Raw genomic sequence first — 15,527 nt, 5'->3', positions numbered from 1 at the left:
AGAACATCTTTAGCCCAATCCAGTGTACAATATAAATGTGTTAATGTATGGAATAGTCTTGATTCCTCAATCAGAACCACCACATCATTTGTTGACTTTAAATATGTCTTAAAAAACTATCTGCTGTATTGCCCAAATAATTAACTTAATTATTTTCTCAGATATTATGTTTAATTAGTATATGTTTACTCTTTTATTTTACTTACTTTAACTTTACTGCTTGTAAATTTATTGTTTTTAATATTGTGATATATATGGGGAGGGCCAATTATAAGCCATTTAGGTTTCCTCCAGTCCCCCACCATGTACTTTGTACCTTTACTTGTACAGGTAGTCGTCGACTTACGACTGCGTTTGGTTATGACTGACCGGTCGTAAACCGATCTGGTCGTAAGTCGGCCTATGTTAAATGAACGTAAGTATATTGTGATGTGTAATGATATTGTAATCATCTTAAAGTCTTATTTTATCTATATTTTCTTATTTCATTACCTTGGCTCATTATTTGGTTTAAGTCAAACACTGCATACTAAACTGCGTACAGTACAATTCGTTTAATATGTGCAAAACAAAAAATACGAAATACAGGTGTGAAAAATAGAAAACATTTTAGTTTGAAACATACCAAAATACAAATGTAAAACATAGCAAAATACAATATTTAGTGACCGCTGGCATCACAGTGCTTGGCTGTGGGTCGTCTACGTCATCATCAGCTGTTGCAGCGCTCGGGCTGGTGGGAGCATTTGCTCGTTTCATAAACCAGGAGCTGGGGCGGAAACTGTATGATGGAGTGCGCGAGGGAGCGCGAGAGAGACTGCGTATGTGCCTGGAGCTGGGGCGGAAACTGTATGACGGAGTGCGCGAGGGAGCGCGAGAGAGACTGCGCATGTGCCTGGAGCTGGGGCGGAAACTGGTATGACGGAGTGCGCGAGGGAGCGCAAGAGAGAGGCTGCGTATGTGCCTGGAGCTGGGGCGGAAACTGTTGTACGCAGCGAGAGGTGCTGCCGGGAGCTGGGGCAGAAACTGTCGTACGCTCAGCTAGCTCAGCTGGGAAACACTTGCCAGTCATAACCAGACGGTCGTAAAGTCGATCGGTCATAAGTCGCATAGGTCGTAAGTCGACGACTACCTGTATTGTTTTTTTTTACTATGTGCGAAGAAAGAAAGAAAGAAAGAAAGAAAGAAAGAAAGAAAGAAAGAAAGAAAGAAAGAAAGAAAGAAAGAATAGGCCATAGCATCATCTCTTAAGTTGATCCATGCACTAGAAGCTTAATTTTTTCTGTCTAGAATCAATAAAACAATAATTCCAGTTTAAATGGCCTTTATAAACACCACTCTGTGAAATATAAATACATCCATTATCTCCTGGCAACTTCCACCCTCACAGACTTCATGAAACGCTCAGAAAACTAATTCATATTGACTGCAGCTCATGGTCAAGGCTTGACCAAATTCAATTATGGGTGACTGTGCACAGGTTCAGAATCACCATGTTTATTTTGTCCTCACTCTGTCACATAGGCTGTGTTTAGCCTCCTTGGACAGCAATAAGAGCTGATTTCATGTTCACCGAGAATGGCTTTGGGCTGGAGTTATAGAGCCAGTCACCTGGCAGTGAACCTGAATCTAACTAGGGTTTTTCCCAGGAGAAGGCCATGACCTAATGGTTAGCGAAGCAGCCTTGGGACCAAAAGGTTGCTGGTTTGATTCCCTGGACCAGCAGGAATAGCTGATGTGCCCTTGAGCAAAGCACCCAACTCCCAACTACTCCCAACTGCTCCCCAAGCTGCTCAGGATATATTGTACGTTGCTCTGGATGAGAGCATCTGCTAAATGCCATTAATGTAATGTACCTAGTACTCACAGTGCCGGGGTTCTAAGCTCAATAGTACCCTGAAAAAAATTCTCAAAAAAGAATATGAGAATTGAGGGGAAAATGTGCTCTCTCAATGATTTGTTGTTGGTGCCAGAAAGGCTGGTTAGAGTTTTTCAGAAACTGCTGATTTCACAAACAACAGGCTCGTTTTTCTGATGATTCCTGATGATTCATAGAACTGATGACACCCCCCCCCCCCCCCCCCCCCATTAATAGATGATTCCAGCACAGCAGTATGGTATATGGCAGTCTAACCTTTTTCCCATTGCCCCCTTCAGGCAAAGGCAGGTAAAACACTTACAACACAGCCTTCTCTATCAGCAGCTGTTGCTCCTGTAAATGTGCAGCGTTATCGTCCCCCTCAGTCCGGTGATGGTGGTTTCTATAACAACAGAGAGCAGACAGGACAGGGCAAAGATGTGAGGTAGAGAGTAAAACTGAAACAAAGCTGAAGTACAATATTTTAAGGTGCATTTATTTTTCGTCTCTACATTAAAAGTCATCTACATTGTGCATTTGTTGCACCCCTATGATGTTAAGTATTTTAAAGCAATGATACAAGCAACTCTCACCTCTCCATCTTGAATCCTCCCAGTCCATCACCACTATGATCATAAAAGCGATGATACTTGCGTCCTTCATCCTAAAAGAAAAAATATTTCTCAACAAATCTGCTCATACCCAAAAGGCAAAACCAGTGATCCCAAGATTTTTACTTTGTGCCTGGTGAGACAGCAACAGGAAGTAAGGGAGAGCATAAATATATTTCCTGATACTGCAGACGGACATGTTGTCACAAAGAAAGCTTTCAGCAGGTACTGTAGCTCTGAGCTCATGTCATTCCAGTGTGGTTTGTTCCAGGGAATTATAACATCAGTCAAAAGTTTAGACAGACTTACTCATTCATAGTAATGAATATCAATAACTTCTGGATATCAATAACTTCTGGAGTCAATGCCATCCTGAAATAAATGTATTTATTTTTTTCGTGGTCCAAATCCTGCGCTCTGATTGGCTGGCGAGCAGGTCCGTATCCTACGGTACGGACCCCGGTTACGGACCTCTGGCGACTCGCTCGTTCACAGCAGCAACAAACATAGTAGCATTTTTTGTCAACATTTATCTTTTTTTACAAGATTTATTTATAAGATGATCAAAAATCTTATAAATTTTTGCCAGCATTTCTCAGGAGAATAGCATTAATTTTACAGCATGGATAGCGATAACGACAGTCTTCACAGCGAAAGCGAGTTTTACTACCCTGAGGAAGAAGAAATAAAAGAAAACATTTCAGGAGAAATCTAAATTTCCTGTAATTTGCTAACACAGCGCAAAAACATGGCTGAATCCTGAATGACTCCTATTTGTATAAATAGGGGACTTCATAGGTGGCAAAATGTAGTTTTTTTCCTGCCATGGAAGTGCACTTGTATACCGAGGAGGAAGCAATTTGCATTACAGCCGTGAATGAGGATTCAAAATAGCATTAATTTTACATCATGGATAGCGATAACGACAGTGTTCACAGCGAAAGCGAGTTTTACTACCCTGAGGAAGACAAAATTAAAGAAAACATATCAGGAGAAATCTAAAAACCTGTAACTTGCTAACGCCGAGCAAAAACATGGCTGAATCCTGAATGACTCCTATTTGTATAAATAGGGGACTTCATAGGTGGCAAAATGTAGTTGTTTTCCTGCCATGGAAGTGCACTTGTATACCGAGGAGGAAGCAATTTGCATTACAGCCGTGAATGAGGATTCAAAATGGCAGCTCGGCTCGGTTTTCCCTTTCGGGTGCTCTCGTTTTCTGTTAGAATTTGGTAAAGAAAAAAATAAATATATGTTATTTACCAGCTTAAGGTCAGTCCGTATCGTGAAATACCGTAACCTCGGCCTTGAATACTGACCTCGGCCCAGAGGGCCTCGCTCAGTACTTTCAAGACTTCGGTCCCGGTATTTCACGATACGGACCTCCCAGCTGGTAAATAACATATATTTATTTTTCTACACTGACTGATTATCTTGTATAAACAGTTTAGATCTCAGTCCTGAATGCATATCCAGATTTGTCCATACTCATGACCTTGCATTTTGCAAGACTTGTAACGATTCACCCAATTCACGATTGGATTTGATTCATGACACTAGGTTCACAATTTGATTTTCCAACAATATTTTTTGAAAAAATATTAAATGAAGAAAATTTTATTACCAAAAAGTGCAACATTTATTTTCCTATTCTTTATCAACTTAAATATCCCTTTTGTTAAATAAAAATAAACTTTTGTTACATCTTCTTTATAACCAACAATAATTATTTACCCACATTTGTAAAGGTTGGAGTAAAATATAATTGCCTACTGACCAAAACATTCCTTTTATTAAAAATAGGTACCCTATGGGTCCATGTGGCTACTACTTATAAATAAAATTGTTTTCTGATACCATGTCCATACAATAAATATAGTATATATATTTACTCTGGGGTGGCACGGTGGTGTAGTGGTTAGCGCCGTCGCCTCACAGCAAGAAGGTCCGGGTTCGAGCCCCGTGGCCGGCGAGGGCCTTTCTGTGTGGAGTTTGCATGTTCTCCCCGTGTCCGCGTGGGTTTCCTCCGGGTGCTCCGGTTTCCCCCACAGTCCAAAGACATGCAGGTTAGGTTAACTGGTGACTCTAAATTGACCGTAGGTGTGAATGTGAGTGTGAATGGTTGTCTGTGTCTATGTGTCAGCCCTGTGATGACCTGGCTGACAGCCAGCCCTGTGATGACAGGTGTACCTCGCCTTTCGCCCGTAGTCAGCTGGGATAGGCTCCAGCTTGTCTGCGACCCTGTAGAACAGGATAAAGCGGCTACAGATAATGAGATGAATGAATGAGATATTTACTCTATGAGGCAGCAGCCACAAAAATGAAGCGCAATCCAAAAATTAATAATTTAAAAATCACAGAAGTAAAATATACCAAGTGTCTGTACTTTAAATTATTCTGCTCTTACAGTTTTCAAAACTGAAACCTCCGAACTGAGGCAGACATACACACGCTGTCGCCATGACCGAAACTCTTGTTTCCCAGAAAAGACCCAGCACTAGAGCTCAGTGGTCTCAATACTCTTTTCGACAACTTCCTGTAACAACTCGGAAGTGCGTCACATCTCCATCACACATGGGACCACTGGCTGAAGAAGGCGAGGAAAAGGGGGACAACCTGGAGTATATTTTAAAATAGGAACGTACTTTCCCTCGCTAATAAGCATAAACATGTCTGAAAGTGATTTATTTAGTCTAGTCCATTTATTTCGAATGGTGAACCAAATTATATACACCCACCGGACATTTTCATAGGAACACCTGTATGCGTATGCATAGTGCGCTATGGTTACACTCATTCTTACATTCTTACAACATGATGACATAGTGGCTCCTGCCTCTATGAGGCAGTAGCCACAAAAATGAAAAATGTTCAGAACAAATAGGCCTTTTCTTAATTAACTTTTATGAACATTTGTATTACCATCATTTGCTTCTCTTTTCTTTATCTTTCAGCAGTCTGTATAAAGAGAGCTCCGATTTCTTGTCAAATCTATTTGTACAGTCAATTGCACAACAGCTCTTTCCCAAATTAGATTTTTTTATGAGTGTGTTTTCATGGCATTAGAGCTGTGTTACTTCCGCCTACAGTGAAGTCAAGCATATTCCTGCTATTGTATGCTACTGCACCCTCTACTGTCTAAACAACACAATTACAGCTCGGAAAAACTGAGATTACGCAGCCGAATAAGAATTTCAGTTCATTTTTTCTCATCTCATCTCATCTCATTATCTGTAGCTGCTTTATCCTGTTCTACAGGGTCGCAGGCAAGCTGGAGCCTATCCCAGCTGACTACGGGCGAAAGGCGGGGTACACCCTGGACAAGTCGCCAGGTCATCACAGGGCTGACACATAGACACAGACAACCATTCACACTCACATTCACACCTACGGTCAATTTAGAGTCACCAGTTAACCTAACCTACATGTCTTTGGACTGTGGGGGAAACCGGAGCACCCGGAGGAAACCCACGCGGACACGGGGAGAACATGCAAACTCCGCACAGAAAAGCCTTCACCGGCCACGGGGCTCGAACCCAGAACCTTCTTGCTGTGAGGCGACAGCGCTAACCACTACACCACCGTGCCGCCCAGTTCATTTTTTATTTCATCAATTCAAATAATTATAAATTTGTATTGCGATTTATCTTTGTATATCGTTACATGCCTACCTTTTGCCATGAGAAAAGCTGAAGCTAGATGCTGCCAAGTTATGCTCTGAAAATTGTCTTTCTCCCACTGTCTAAGAAACACTCTCTCAGTGCCTGAACATGCTGACATTGATTGAATGTCAACACCCACAGTCCCCAAGAGGAGGGTATATCATATTAAAAAGGAGAGAGAGAGAGAGAGAGAGAGAGAAGTTAAGCAGAAAGGCATTATTAAGATGTTGCAGAGTGTTTATATGAGGTTTAAATGGAGGGCTGCCAGGGCCTGTAAGACGATTGATAAATCTGTTTCTTTTCAAATAAAGTATTTAACAACAGCAATTTACAGCATTGGAATGGATGGTTGCTTGAGGGCTGCCATGAGAAATACGTCATGTGCAGACACACCAACAAACAACACTGCTGAACAATATTTCCTAACTTATTAATATTAATTTTATATCCAAGGCATACAGGCATAAGGGTAATAAGTATTCAGACACTTTTGTTTTCATTGTGTAATATACACTCCCCAATACACTCTAATATTTCTTTGGATCACCTTTAGCCTTGATTATGGTATGCATTTGCCATATATTTGCTATATTGTTTCCACAACCTTTTGGAACATCACAACATTTATTTCCATCCAGAGTTACACTACCGTTCAAAAGTTTGGGGTCACCCAGACAATTTTGTGTTTTCCATGAAAAGTCACACTTTTATTTCCCACCATAAGTTGTAAAATGAATAGAAAATATAGTCAAGACATTTTTCTGGCCATTTTGAACATTTAATCGACCCCACAAATGTGATGCTCCAGAAACTCAATCTGCTCAAAGGAAGGTCAGTTTTATAGCTTCTCTAAAGAGCTCAACTGTTTTCAGCTGTGCTAACATGATTGTACAAGGGTTTTCTAATCATCCATTAGCCTTCTGAGGCAATGAGCAAACACATTGTACCATTAGAACACTGGAGTGATAGTTGCTGGAAATGGGCCTCTATACACCTATGGAGATATTGCACCAAAAACCAGACATTTGCAGCTAGAATAGTCATTTACCACATTAGCAATGTACAGAGTGTATTTCTGATTAGTTTAAAGTGATCTTCATTGAAAAGAACAATGTTTTTCTTTCAAAAATAAGGAAATTTCAAAGTGACCCCAAACTTTTGAACGGTAGTGTACATTAAAAATTTTTTTGCCTAGGTCTTGTCTTGAAGACAGTAGCATCAAACCACTCCATAAAGTCTTCTCCAGCACATCCCAAAGACTTTCAGTGGGGTTAAGGTCAGGACTCTGTGGTGGTTAGTTCATGTGTGAAAATGATTCCTCATGCTCCCTGAACATCTTTCATAATCTGAGCCCTAATTTTATGACTGTGCCATCAGTGAAGAAAAAAGTCCATTGATCTGATAACCTGGTCATTCCACTTCACAATAGAGCGAGCGTCAATTCATACAAAAAAACTTTCTTAATCCGTCCGTCCATCCATCCATTATCCATAGCTGCTTATCCTGTGCAGGGTCACAGGCAAGCTGGAGCCTATCTCAGCTGACTATGGGCAAGAGGCAGGGTACACCCTGGACAAGTCTCCAGGTCATTGCAGGGCTGACATGTAGAGACAAACAACCATTCCCACCTATGGTCAATTTAGAGCCACCAGTTAGCCTAACCTGTATGCCTTTGGGGGAAACCAGAGCACCCGGAGGAAACCCACACAGACACAAGGAGAATATGCAAACTCCACACAGAAAGCCTCCTGTTAGCCACCGGGCTCAAACCTAGAACCTTCTTGCTGTGAGGCGACAGTGCTAACCACTCCACCACCATGCTGCCCCTTTTTTAATGCAAATTGTTAAAATAATGCAGAGCACACTATAGCTGTAGTCTACATGAATAGGGCTGGGTCTACACAATAGGGGTGTAAGGAAAAATATTTAGGTCATGGATTATAACATGAATGAATTCTCTACTCCTTGATTTAAGGTTTTTTCAATCACATTTAGGCCAGCTAAACATGGCTGAAAGAATTTCAAGGGAGATTTATGAGGTGTCTTGCACCCATAAAGACAAATCTCTTTGAGTACGCTTCATGTTGAAAAGAGAAAAAAAAAATTACAAACTGACACTATAATAATAATTGAAAGCACCAAAAACACATTTCAGACACTGAAGTCTGAAAATCATGTCCAATCATTAGGATAAATAATTAACTACAAGTAATTGTGATTATAGCATATTTATCTTAAAAGTAATGCAGATATTAATGTTTAAATAATATTGGCTGGCTTTGAGTGGTATATCAGATATATTCCATTCAGCTAGCATGATTGATATTGAACAAGTCAAAGAAGAGTTCAATATCATGCTAGTTGAATGGAATATATTTGCTACACCACGAAAAAAAGCCAGCCAATATTATCATTACTATTATACATACACACACACACTCTTTTCCAGTTTTTCGATGTCGGTTGGTATGTTTTTCTCTTGTAAATATGCATGAAGAATATCTAATGAAGTTTTGGTAGCCTTTCAGGTCTACGTCTTTCCCGGCGAACAAAGAAATGCTTCTGCGCATGCTTTTTCATTGGATATTCTCATCAGCGCAGACGTGTGACATCATGTTGTCTTGACAACCATGCAATATCGTAAACCATATTTAACGCTCATTCTCCACCTAGGTAGAGTGGCGTAATACAGGTAGGATAAGTGATATGCTAACAATATTGCATGCTATCAAACCAAATGAATGAAACCCTACTAGAAGGGAATAGAATACATGTTTTTATTCCATTGAAAAAGTATCCTATATGTATAATAACGTGATATTTGATCATATATATATATATATATATATATATATATATATATATATATATATATATATATATATATATATAACTTAAAACCAGTGGTGGATGAAGTATTTAGATCATTTATCTAAGTACAAGCAATACCACACCATGAAAATACTCCTCTACAAGTAAAAGTCATGCATTCAAAGCCTTACTGAAGTAAATGCATGTAAGGATTATCAGCAAAATTTACTTAAAGTATCAAAAGTAAAAGTACTCGATCTGGTCCCTGTCAGCATTTACAGTGGTGCTTGAAAGTTTGTGAACCCTTTAGAATTTTCTATATTTCTGCATAAATATGACCTAAAACATCATCAGAGTTTCACACAAGTCCTAAAAGTAGATAAAGAGAACCCAGTTAAACAAATGAGACAAAAATATTATACTTGGTCATTTATTTATTGAGGAAAATGATCCAATATTACATATCTGTGAGTGGAAAAAGTATGTGAACCTTTGCTTTCAGTATCTGGTGTGACCCCCTTGTGCAGCAATAACTGCAACTAAACATTTCTGGTAACTGTTGATCAGTCCTGCACACCAGCTTGGAGGAATTTTAGCCCATTCCTCCGTACAGAACAGCTTCAACTCTGGGATGTTGGTGGGTTTCCTCACATGAACTGCTCGCTTCAGGTCCTTCCACAACATTTCGATTGGATTAAGGTCAGGACTTTGACTTGGCCATTAGAAAACATTAACTTTATTCTTCTTTAACCATTCTTTGGTAGAACGACTTGTGTGCTTAGGGTCGTTGTCTTGCTGCACGACTCACCTTCTCTTGAGATTCAGTTCATGGACAGATGTCCTGACATTTTCCTTCAGAATTTGCTGGTATAATTCAGAATTCATTGTTCCATCAATGATGGCAAGGCGTCCTGGCCCAGACGCAGCAAAACAGGCCCAAACCATGATACTACCACCACTATTTTTCATAGATGGGATAAGGTTCTTATGCTGGAATGCAGTGTTTTCTTTTTTCCAAACATAATGCTTCTCATTTAAACCAAAAAGTTCTATTTTGGTCTCATCCGTCCACAAAAAATTTTTCCAATAGCCTTCTGGCTTGTCCACGTGATCTTTAGCAAACTGCAGACAAGCAGCAATGTTCTTTTTGGAGAGCAGTGGCTTTCTCTTTGCAACCCTGCCATGCACACCATTGTTGTTCTGTGTTCTCCTGATGGTGGACTCATGAACATTAACATTAGCCAATGTGAGAGAGGCCTTCAGTTGCTTAGAAGTTACCCTGGGGTCCTTTGTGACCTTGCCAACTATTACATGCCTTGCTCTTGGAGTGATCTTTGTTGGTCGACCACTCCTGGGGAGGGTAACAATGGTCTTGAATTTCCTCCATTTGTACACAATCTGTCTGACTGTGGATTGGTGGAGTCCAAACCCTTTAGAGAAGGTTTTGTAACCTTTTCCAGCCTGATGAGCATCAACAACGCTTTTTCTGAGGTCCTTAGAAATTTCCTTTGTTTGTGCCATGGTACACTTCCACAAACATGTGTTGTGAAGATCATTTGATAGATCCCTGTTCTTTAAATAAAACAGGGTGCCCACTCACACCTGATTGTCATTCCGTAGATTGAAATCACCTGACTCGAATTTCATCTTCAAATTAACTGCTAATCCTAGAGGTTCACATACTTTTGCCACTCACATATATGTAATATTGGGTCCTTTTCCTCAATAAATAAATGACCAAGTATAATATTTTTGTCTCATTTGTTTAACTGGGTTCTCTTTATCTACTTTTAGGACTTTTGTGAAAAATCTAATGATGCTTTAGGTCATATTTATGCAGAAATATAGAAAATTCTAAAGGGTTCACAAACTTTCAAGCACCACTGTAACTATTACATATGACAGTTTTGGAGTAATATTACTGCTGCATTAATGTGTATGTTGCATTTTTCTGCTTTAGTTGAGCTAATTTCATCTACTTTATACACTGTTGGGTAGTTTAGTCTACAGATAAGCATCATATTTTATATCATCATGATATGTTTGTCGAATCACTGTCCTGTGACAGCCATATATCTCTAAAAAGTCGACTTTTCAGGAGCTCAGAAAACCAGCCCTGTTTTCATCTTTGTGATAATGCATTTTCCAGCTAATCCAAGATGTTTTTTTTAATGCTTTATTTAGCTTAAGAAGTAGGACAATTTTCTCAACCCATAAAGGAACACTTAATTCTTCAGCTTATCACAAACATTCAAGTTCAAACTAATCCAATTTGGAGATACATGGTTTTCGCTGACCAAGAAGGGTCTGAAAAATTGTAATCTTAAAAGAAACTAAAGCTGTCAGGCAAATGTAGTGGAGTAAAAAGGACAATATTTGCTCTGTGGAGTAGAAGTTGCATAAAATGGAAATACTCAAGTAAAGTACAAGTACCTCGAAGTATCGTACTTGAGTAAATGCACTAATTCCACTACTGCCTAGAACTGCAAATGGAATACACTGGATCATTAATGGGCAAATGACAAAAATGATCCCTTTGCCCTTATAGATACCATGAACATTTTTAATGAGCTGTTTCAAATCTCTGAGCCATTACAATTAGACTGTATTCAGCCATAAATGTTACATAAATTATGTCAGTAATTATTTTGGCCACAGATCTTTGGAAAGAATTAAGGGGAAATAAATATCTACGTATATCTACCCAAGTGTGTTAGGAAGCTGCTGAAGAAAGGAAAGCAGAGGTATACATGATGTCATGAGCTTAAAAAATCATGTCAGTTTACATTTCAAATGCTAAATTTCTGGGGTATTGCAAATGATGCCATTACACTCAGAACAGACATTTTGGCTGAGCATATAGTGATCTATTTTACCACAGTAACTGATTCACTGACTCATAAGGCCCTGATCCCCCCAAAAATGTAATTTTTCACTTTAGTTCTATTTCTACTCTGTGCTGAGTTTGATATGAGTGTGGATTCTAGCTAGGAACAATAGTGAATGCAATATTTATGCTGTGTTCTACAGTGTATGCCCATAATTTTTAGAGCACATGGGCTATAGCTAATAGCTCTGCAGTTGCAGTGCTCATTCTGGCATCAGTTATATATTCAAATTGCTCATGGATGAGTGATAATCTCCTTGGATTAACACAATTTATGTGGTCATATTCAGTAGTAATAAATGTGTGCATTACGTATAAACCAGAGCAAGAAAGCACAGAAAGGAATGCTCCACTGTGTACTCGCTGTAAAACAGCTGCAGCGTTCGGCTTAACCAATGCAACAATTAACTGGTAATAAAATAATCAATACAAATCTTCTGAAGTCATAAACTGTTAATTTGTACAAATCCATATCACTGTCGTGTTTCCATGCAAGTCCCAATGTCAGGGACTAGAAATGGAAAGTATAAAAAAAAAAACTATCATGACAATAGAACCTCTTTAATGAATAATTATCAGAAAAGGTATGTGGTTATTCTTGTTAATAATCACTGGAGTCTTTTTATGTTTTAATAATGTTTTCAATCAGTTACACATCATGACAATACGGCACTGGCCAAGCTACAGACAGCCACATTAAACCTAGTGATGTGGAACTACTGTATGTGTTCAATTATTAATCACCACGACAGAAACTCTGGTTTTCCAGGAGGTGTGTTATAGAAACAGGTGGTTATAAAATTGTGAAATATAAACCTGTCAGTTGATCAGGGACTAGACAAGAGGGCCACTTTGCCTTTAGATGCTTTTTAATGAAAACAATCATTCTTGCTGTTCAGGCACTTGGGGATTTATTAGCTCATAAAAGGAGACAATGGAGTGTTTTTTAAGCATGATAACGGTAGATGGCGGCTGCATTATAATAATGATTTCGCCTCACCTGAAGTCCCTGCTAAGCTTGATTTAGAAAGCGCTGAGTAAACCTTTACACTCCTCATTATCGGCTGCCTATCACCACGACAGTGTGTGTGACATGCACTGGTGTAAACAATCACATTACATAGGACAATTTCTGAATAATCAGGAGACAATTAAAAAAAAAAAAATTAGCGAGGTGTGGAGGTAACTTCTGGCAAGTTCAGATAGTTAAACGAACCATCTCCTTGTTCTTCCTCCACACAGCAATGTCTGCACAGGTTACAGACGTTCACTATACAGTATAAGTGTGTTTATTAAAAGTAGTCTTAGATTTTTTTGCTTCATATACTATTTTCTGGTATGTTTCTTGTTTTGCCATCTGTTTTATGATTTCTGGACTTTGCAATTATCTGCTTTATTGATATAAAAAAGCTGTGTTCTTTAACAATAAATTTCATGGTCACATATAAACATGCAGCTCTCCTCAGTCCAATTGTATGTTCTTGACCATCACGTTACGTTCCTTGCTACAGAGCGCATGATCAAGGTAATGACACTGAGCGAGTGAATTCTGGCTACGAGGCACATTTCCTTTTGTCTCTAGATGAAGGACAAACAAACTGCCCAATATTCTGGTACTGGTAATAAGTGTGGTTTATACACACTAGAAAGGCAAATAAAAACCCCTGTTTGACTGCAAAAGACCTTCAGAAAGATTTAGCAGACCCTGGAGTGGTGGTGCACTGTTCTACTATGCAGCGACACCTGAACAAATATGACCTTCATGGAAGAGTCATCAGAAGAAAACCGTTCCTGCGTCCTAGCCACAAAATTCAGCGTCTGAAGTTTGCAAATGAAAATCTAAATAAGCCTGATGCATTTTGGAAACAAGTCCTGTGGACTGATGAAATCAAAATAAACTTTTTGGCCACAATGTGCAAAGGTATGTTTGGAGAAAAAGGGTGCCACATTCCAGGAAAAGAACACCTCTCCAACTCTGAAGCATGGGTGTGGATCGATCATGCTTTGGGGTTGTGTTGCAGCCAGTGGCACAGGGCACATTTCACTGGTCGAGGGAAGCATGGATTCGAATAAATACCAGCAAATTCTGGAAGCAAACTTCACACCATCTGTAAAAAAGTTGAAGTTAAAAAGAGGATGGGTCCTACAATAAGACGATGATCCAAAACACACCTCAAAATCTACAATGGAATACCTCCAGAGGCACAAGCTGAAGGTTTTGCCCTGGCCCTCACAATCCCCTGACCTAAACATCATTGAAAATCTGTGGATAGATCTCAAAAGAGCAGTGCATGTAAGACAGCCCAAGAAACTTGTAGAACTGGAAGCCTTTTGCAAGGACAAATGTGTGAAAATCCCCCAGGTAAGAACTGAAAGATTATTAGCCGGCTACAAAAAGTGTTTACAAGCTGTGATACTTGCCAAAGGGGGTGTTACTAGGTACTAACCATGCAGGGTGCACAAACTTTTGCTTTGGGCCCTTTTCCTTTTTTGTCATTTTGAAAATGTAAAAGATGAAAATAAAAAAAATTGTTTTTGCTTAAAATATAAAGGGAATGAGTCATCTTTAACTTTATGCCTTTTGGAGATCATTTCATCTTCAACTTGCTTAACTGTTCACAGTAACAGCAATTTTGACCAGGGATGCCCAAACTTTTGCATACCACTGTCTCATCTCATCTCATTATCTCTAGCCACTTTATCCTGTTCTACAGGGTTGCAGGCAAGCTGGAGCCTATCCCAGCTGACTACGGGCGAAAGGCGGGGTACACCCTGGACAAGTCGCCAGGTCATCACAGGGCTGACACATAGACACAGACAACCATTCACACTCACACCTACGGTCAATTTAGAGTCACCAGTTAACCTAACCTGCATGTCTTTGGACTGTGGGCGAAACCGGAGCACCCGGAGGAAACCCACGCGGACACGGGGAGAACATGCAAACTCCGCACAGAAAGGCCCTCGCCGGCCACGGGGCTCGAACCCAGGACCTTCTTGCTGTGAGGCGACAGCGCTAACCACTACACCACCGTGCCGCCGCATACCACTGTATATACAGAAAAAAACACAATAAGAGACAGGGAGTGGGACTTACAGGGGTGCAGCCATCTGATAGAGTGGTCATGCTCACTGAAGTGCTCATCTTATCTGAGGAAGACAGTGAGAGAGGGGAAGGGCTTCGCTTCTCCAGGATATCCTGTCCTTGCAGGAAGTCTTGCCAGGCAGGCTGCACGCTGTCAATCAAACCAACTTACAATTAATGGTAATAATTGCATAGAAGACGAAACATAGCTCTTCAGTTTACAGTATCTGAGTAAAATGTCTAATATTAATGGAGATTTAAATCTTGTTTAACTTATCCACTATTATAAACTGATTTCAAGCAATCAGCAATTATAAAGAATCGGTAAGCTTTACATACTCAGCAAATGTTAAAATTGCTGACAAATACTCAGACGCAATTTTATATATATATATATATATATATATATATATATTTTATTTTTATTTATTTTTTTTTTTTTTTAATTGACTGATTCAGATACAGCATTGTGATATCTATGAATACATGGTAAAACAATTTTTCTTTTTCTTCCGGAAAAAAAGCTCAGGCCACCTTCTGGTGTATTATCGAACTTGTATGTGGTGCAGGTTAATTATCAAAATGTATGTGCAGGTTTAAAATCAGCTAATAT

The 15,527-nt window shown here is 39.4% G+C and overlaps 1 protein-coding gene across 1 annotated transcript in view; it reads right to left on the bottom strand.

Annotated features, from left to right (window-relative positions):
- schip1 (schwannomin interacting protein 1) overlaps positions 1-15,527 on the bottom strand; it is an 816,449-nt gene that overhangs the window by 641,167 nt on the left and 159,755 nt on the right. The window contains exons 7-9 of the mRNA XM_060905834.1: positions 14,927-15,065; positions 2,452-2,522; positions 2,181-2,261 (exon numbers count right to left, since the gene is read on the bottom strand). Coding sequence (XP_060761817.1) covers positions 2,181-2,261; positions 2,452-2,522; positions 14,927-15,065 — 291 coding nt within the window. The remainder of the gene's footprint in view (positions 1-2,180; positions 2,262-2,451; positions 2,523-14,926; positions 15,066-15,527) is intronic.

The sequence above is a fragment of the Neoarius graeffei genome, chromosome 23 (genome assembly GCF_027579695.1).
Source record: "Neoarius graeffei isolate fNeoGra1 chromosome 23, fNeoGra1.pri, whole genome shotgun sequence".
NCBI lineage: Eukaryota > Metazoa > Chordata > Actinopteri > Siluriformes > Ariidae > Neoarius > Neoarius graeffei.
This window is presented reverse-complemented; position numbering and strand designations above follow the sequence as displayed.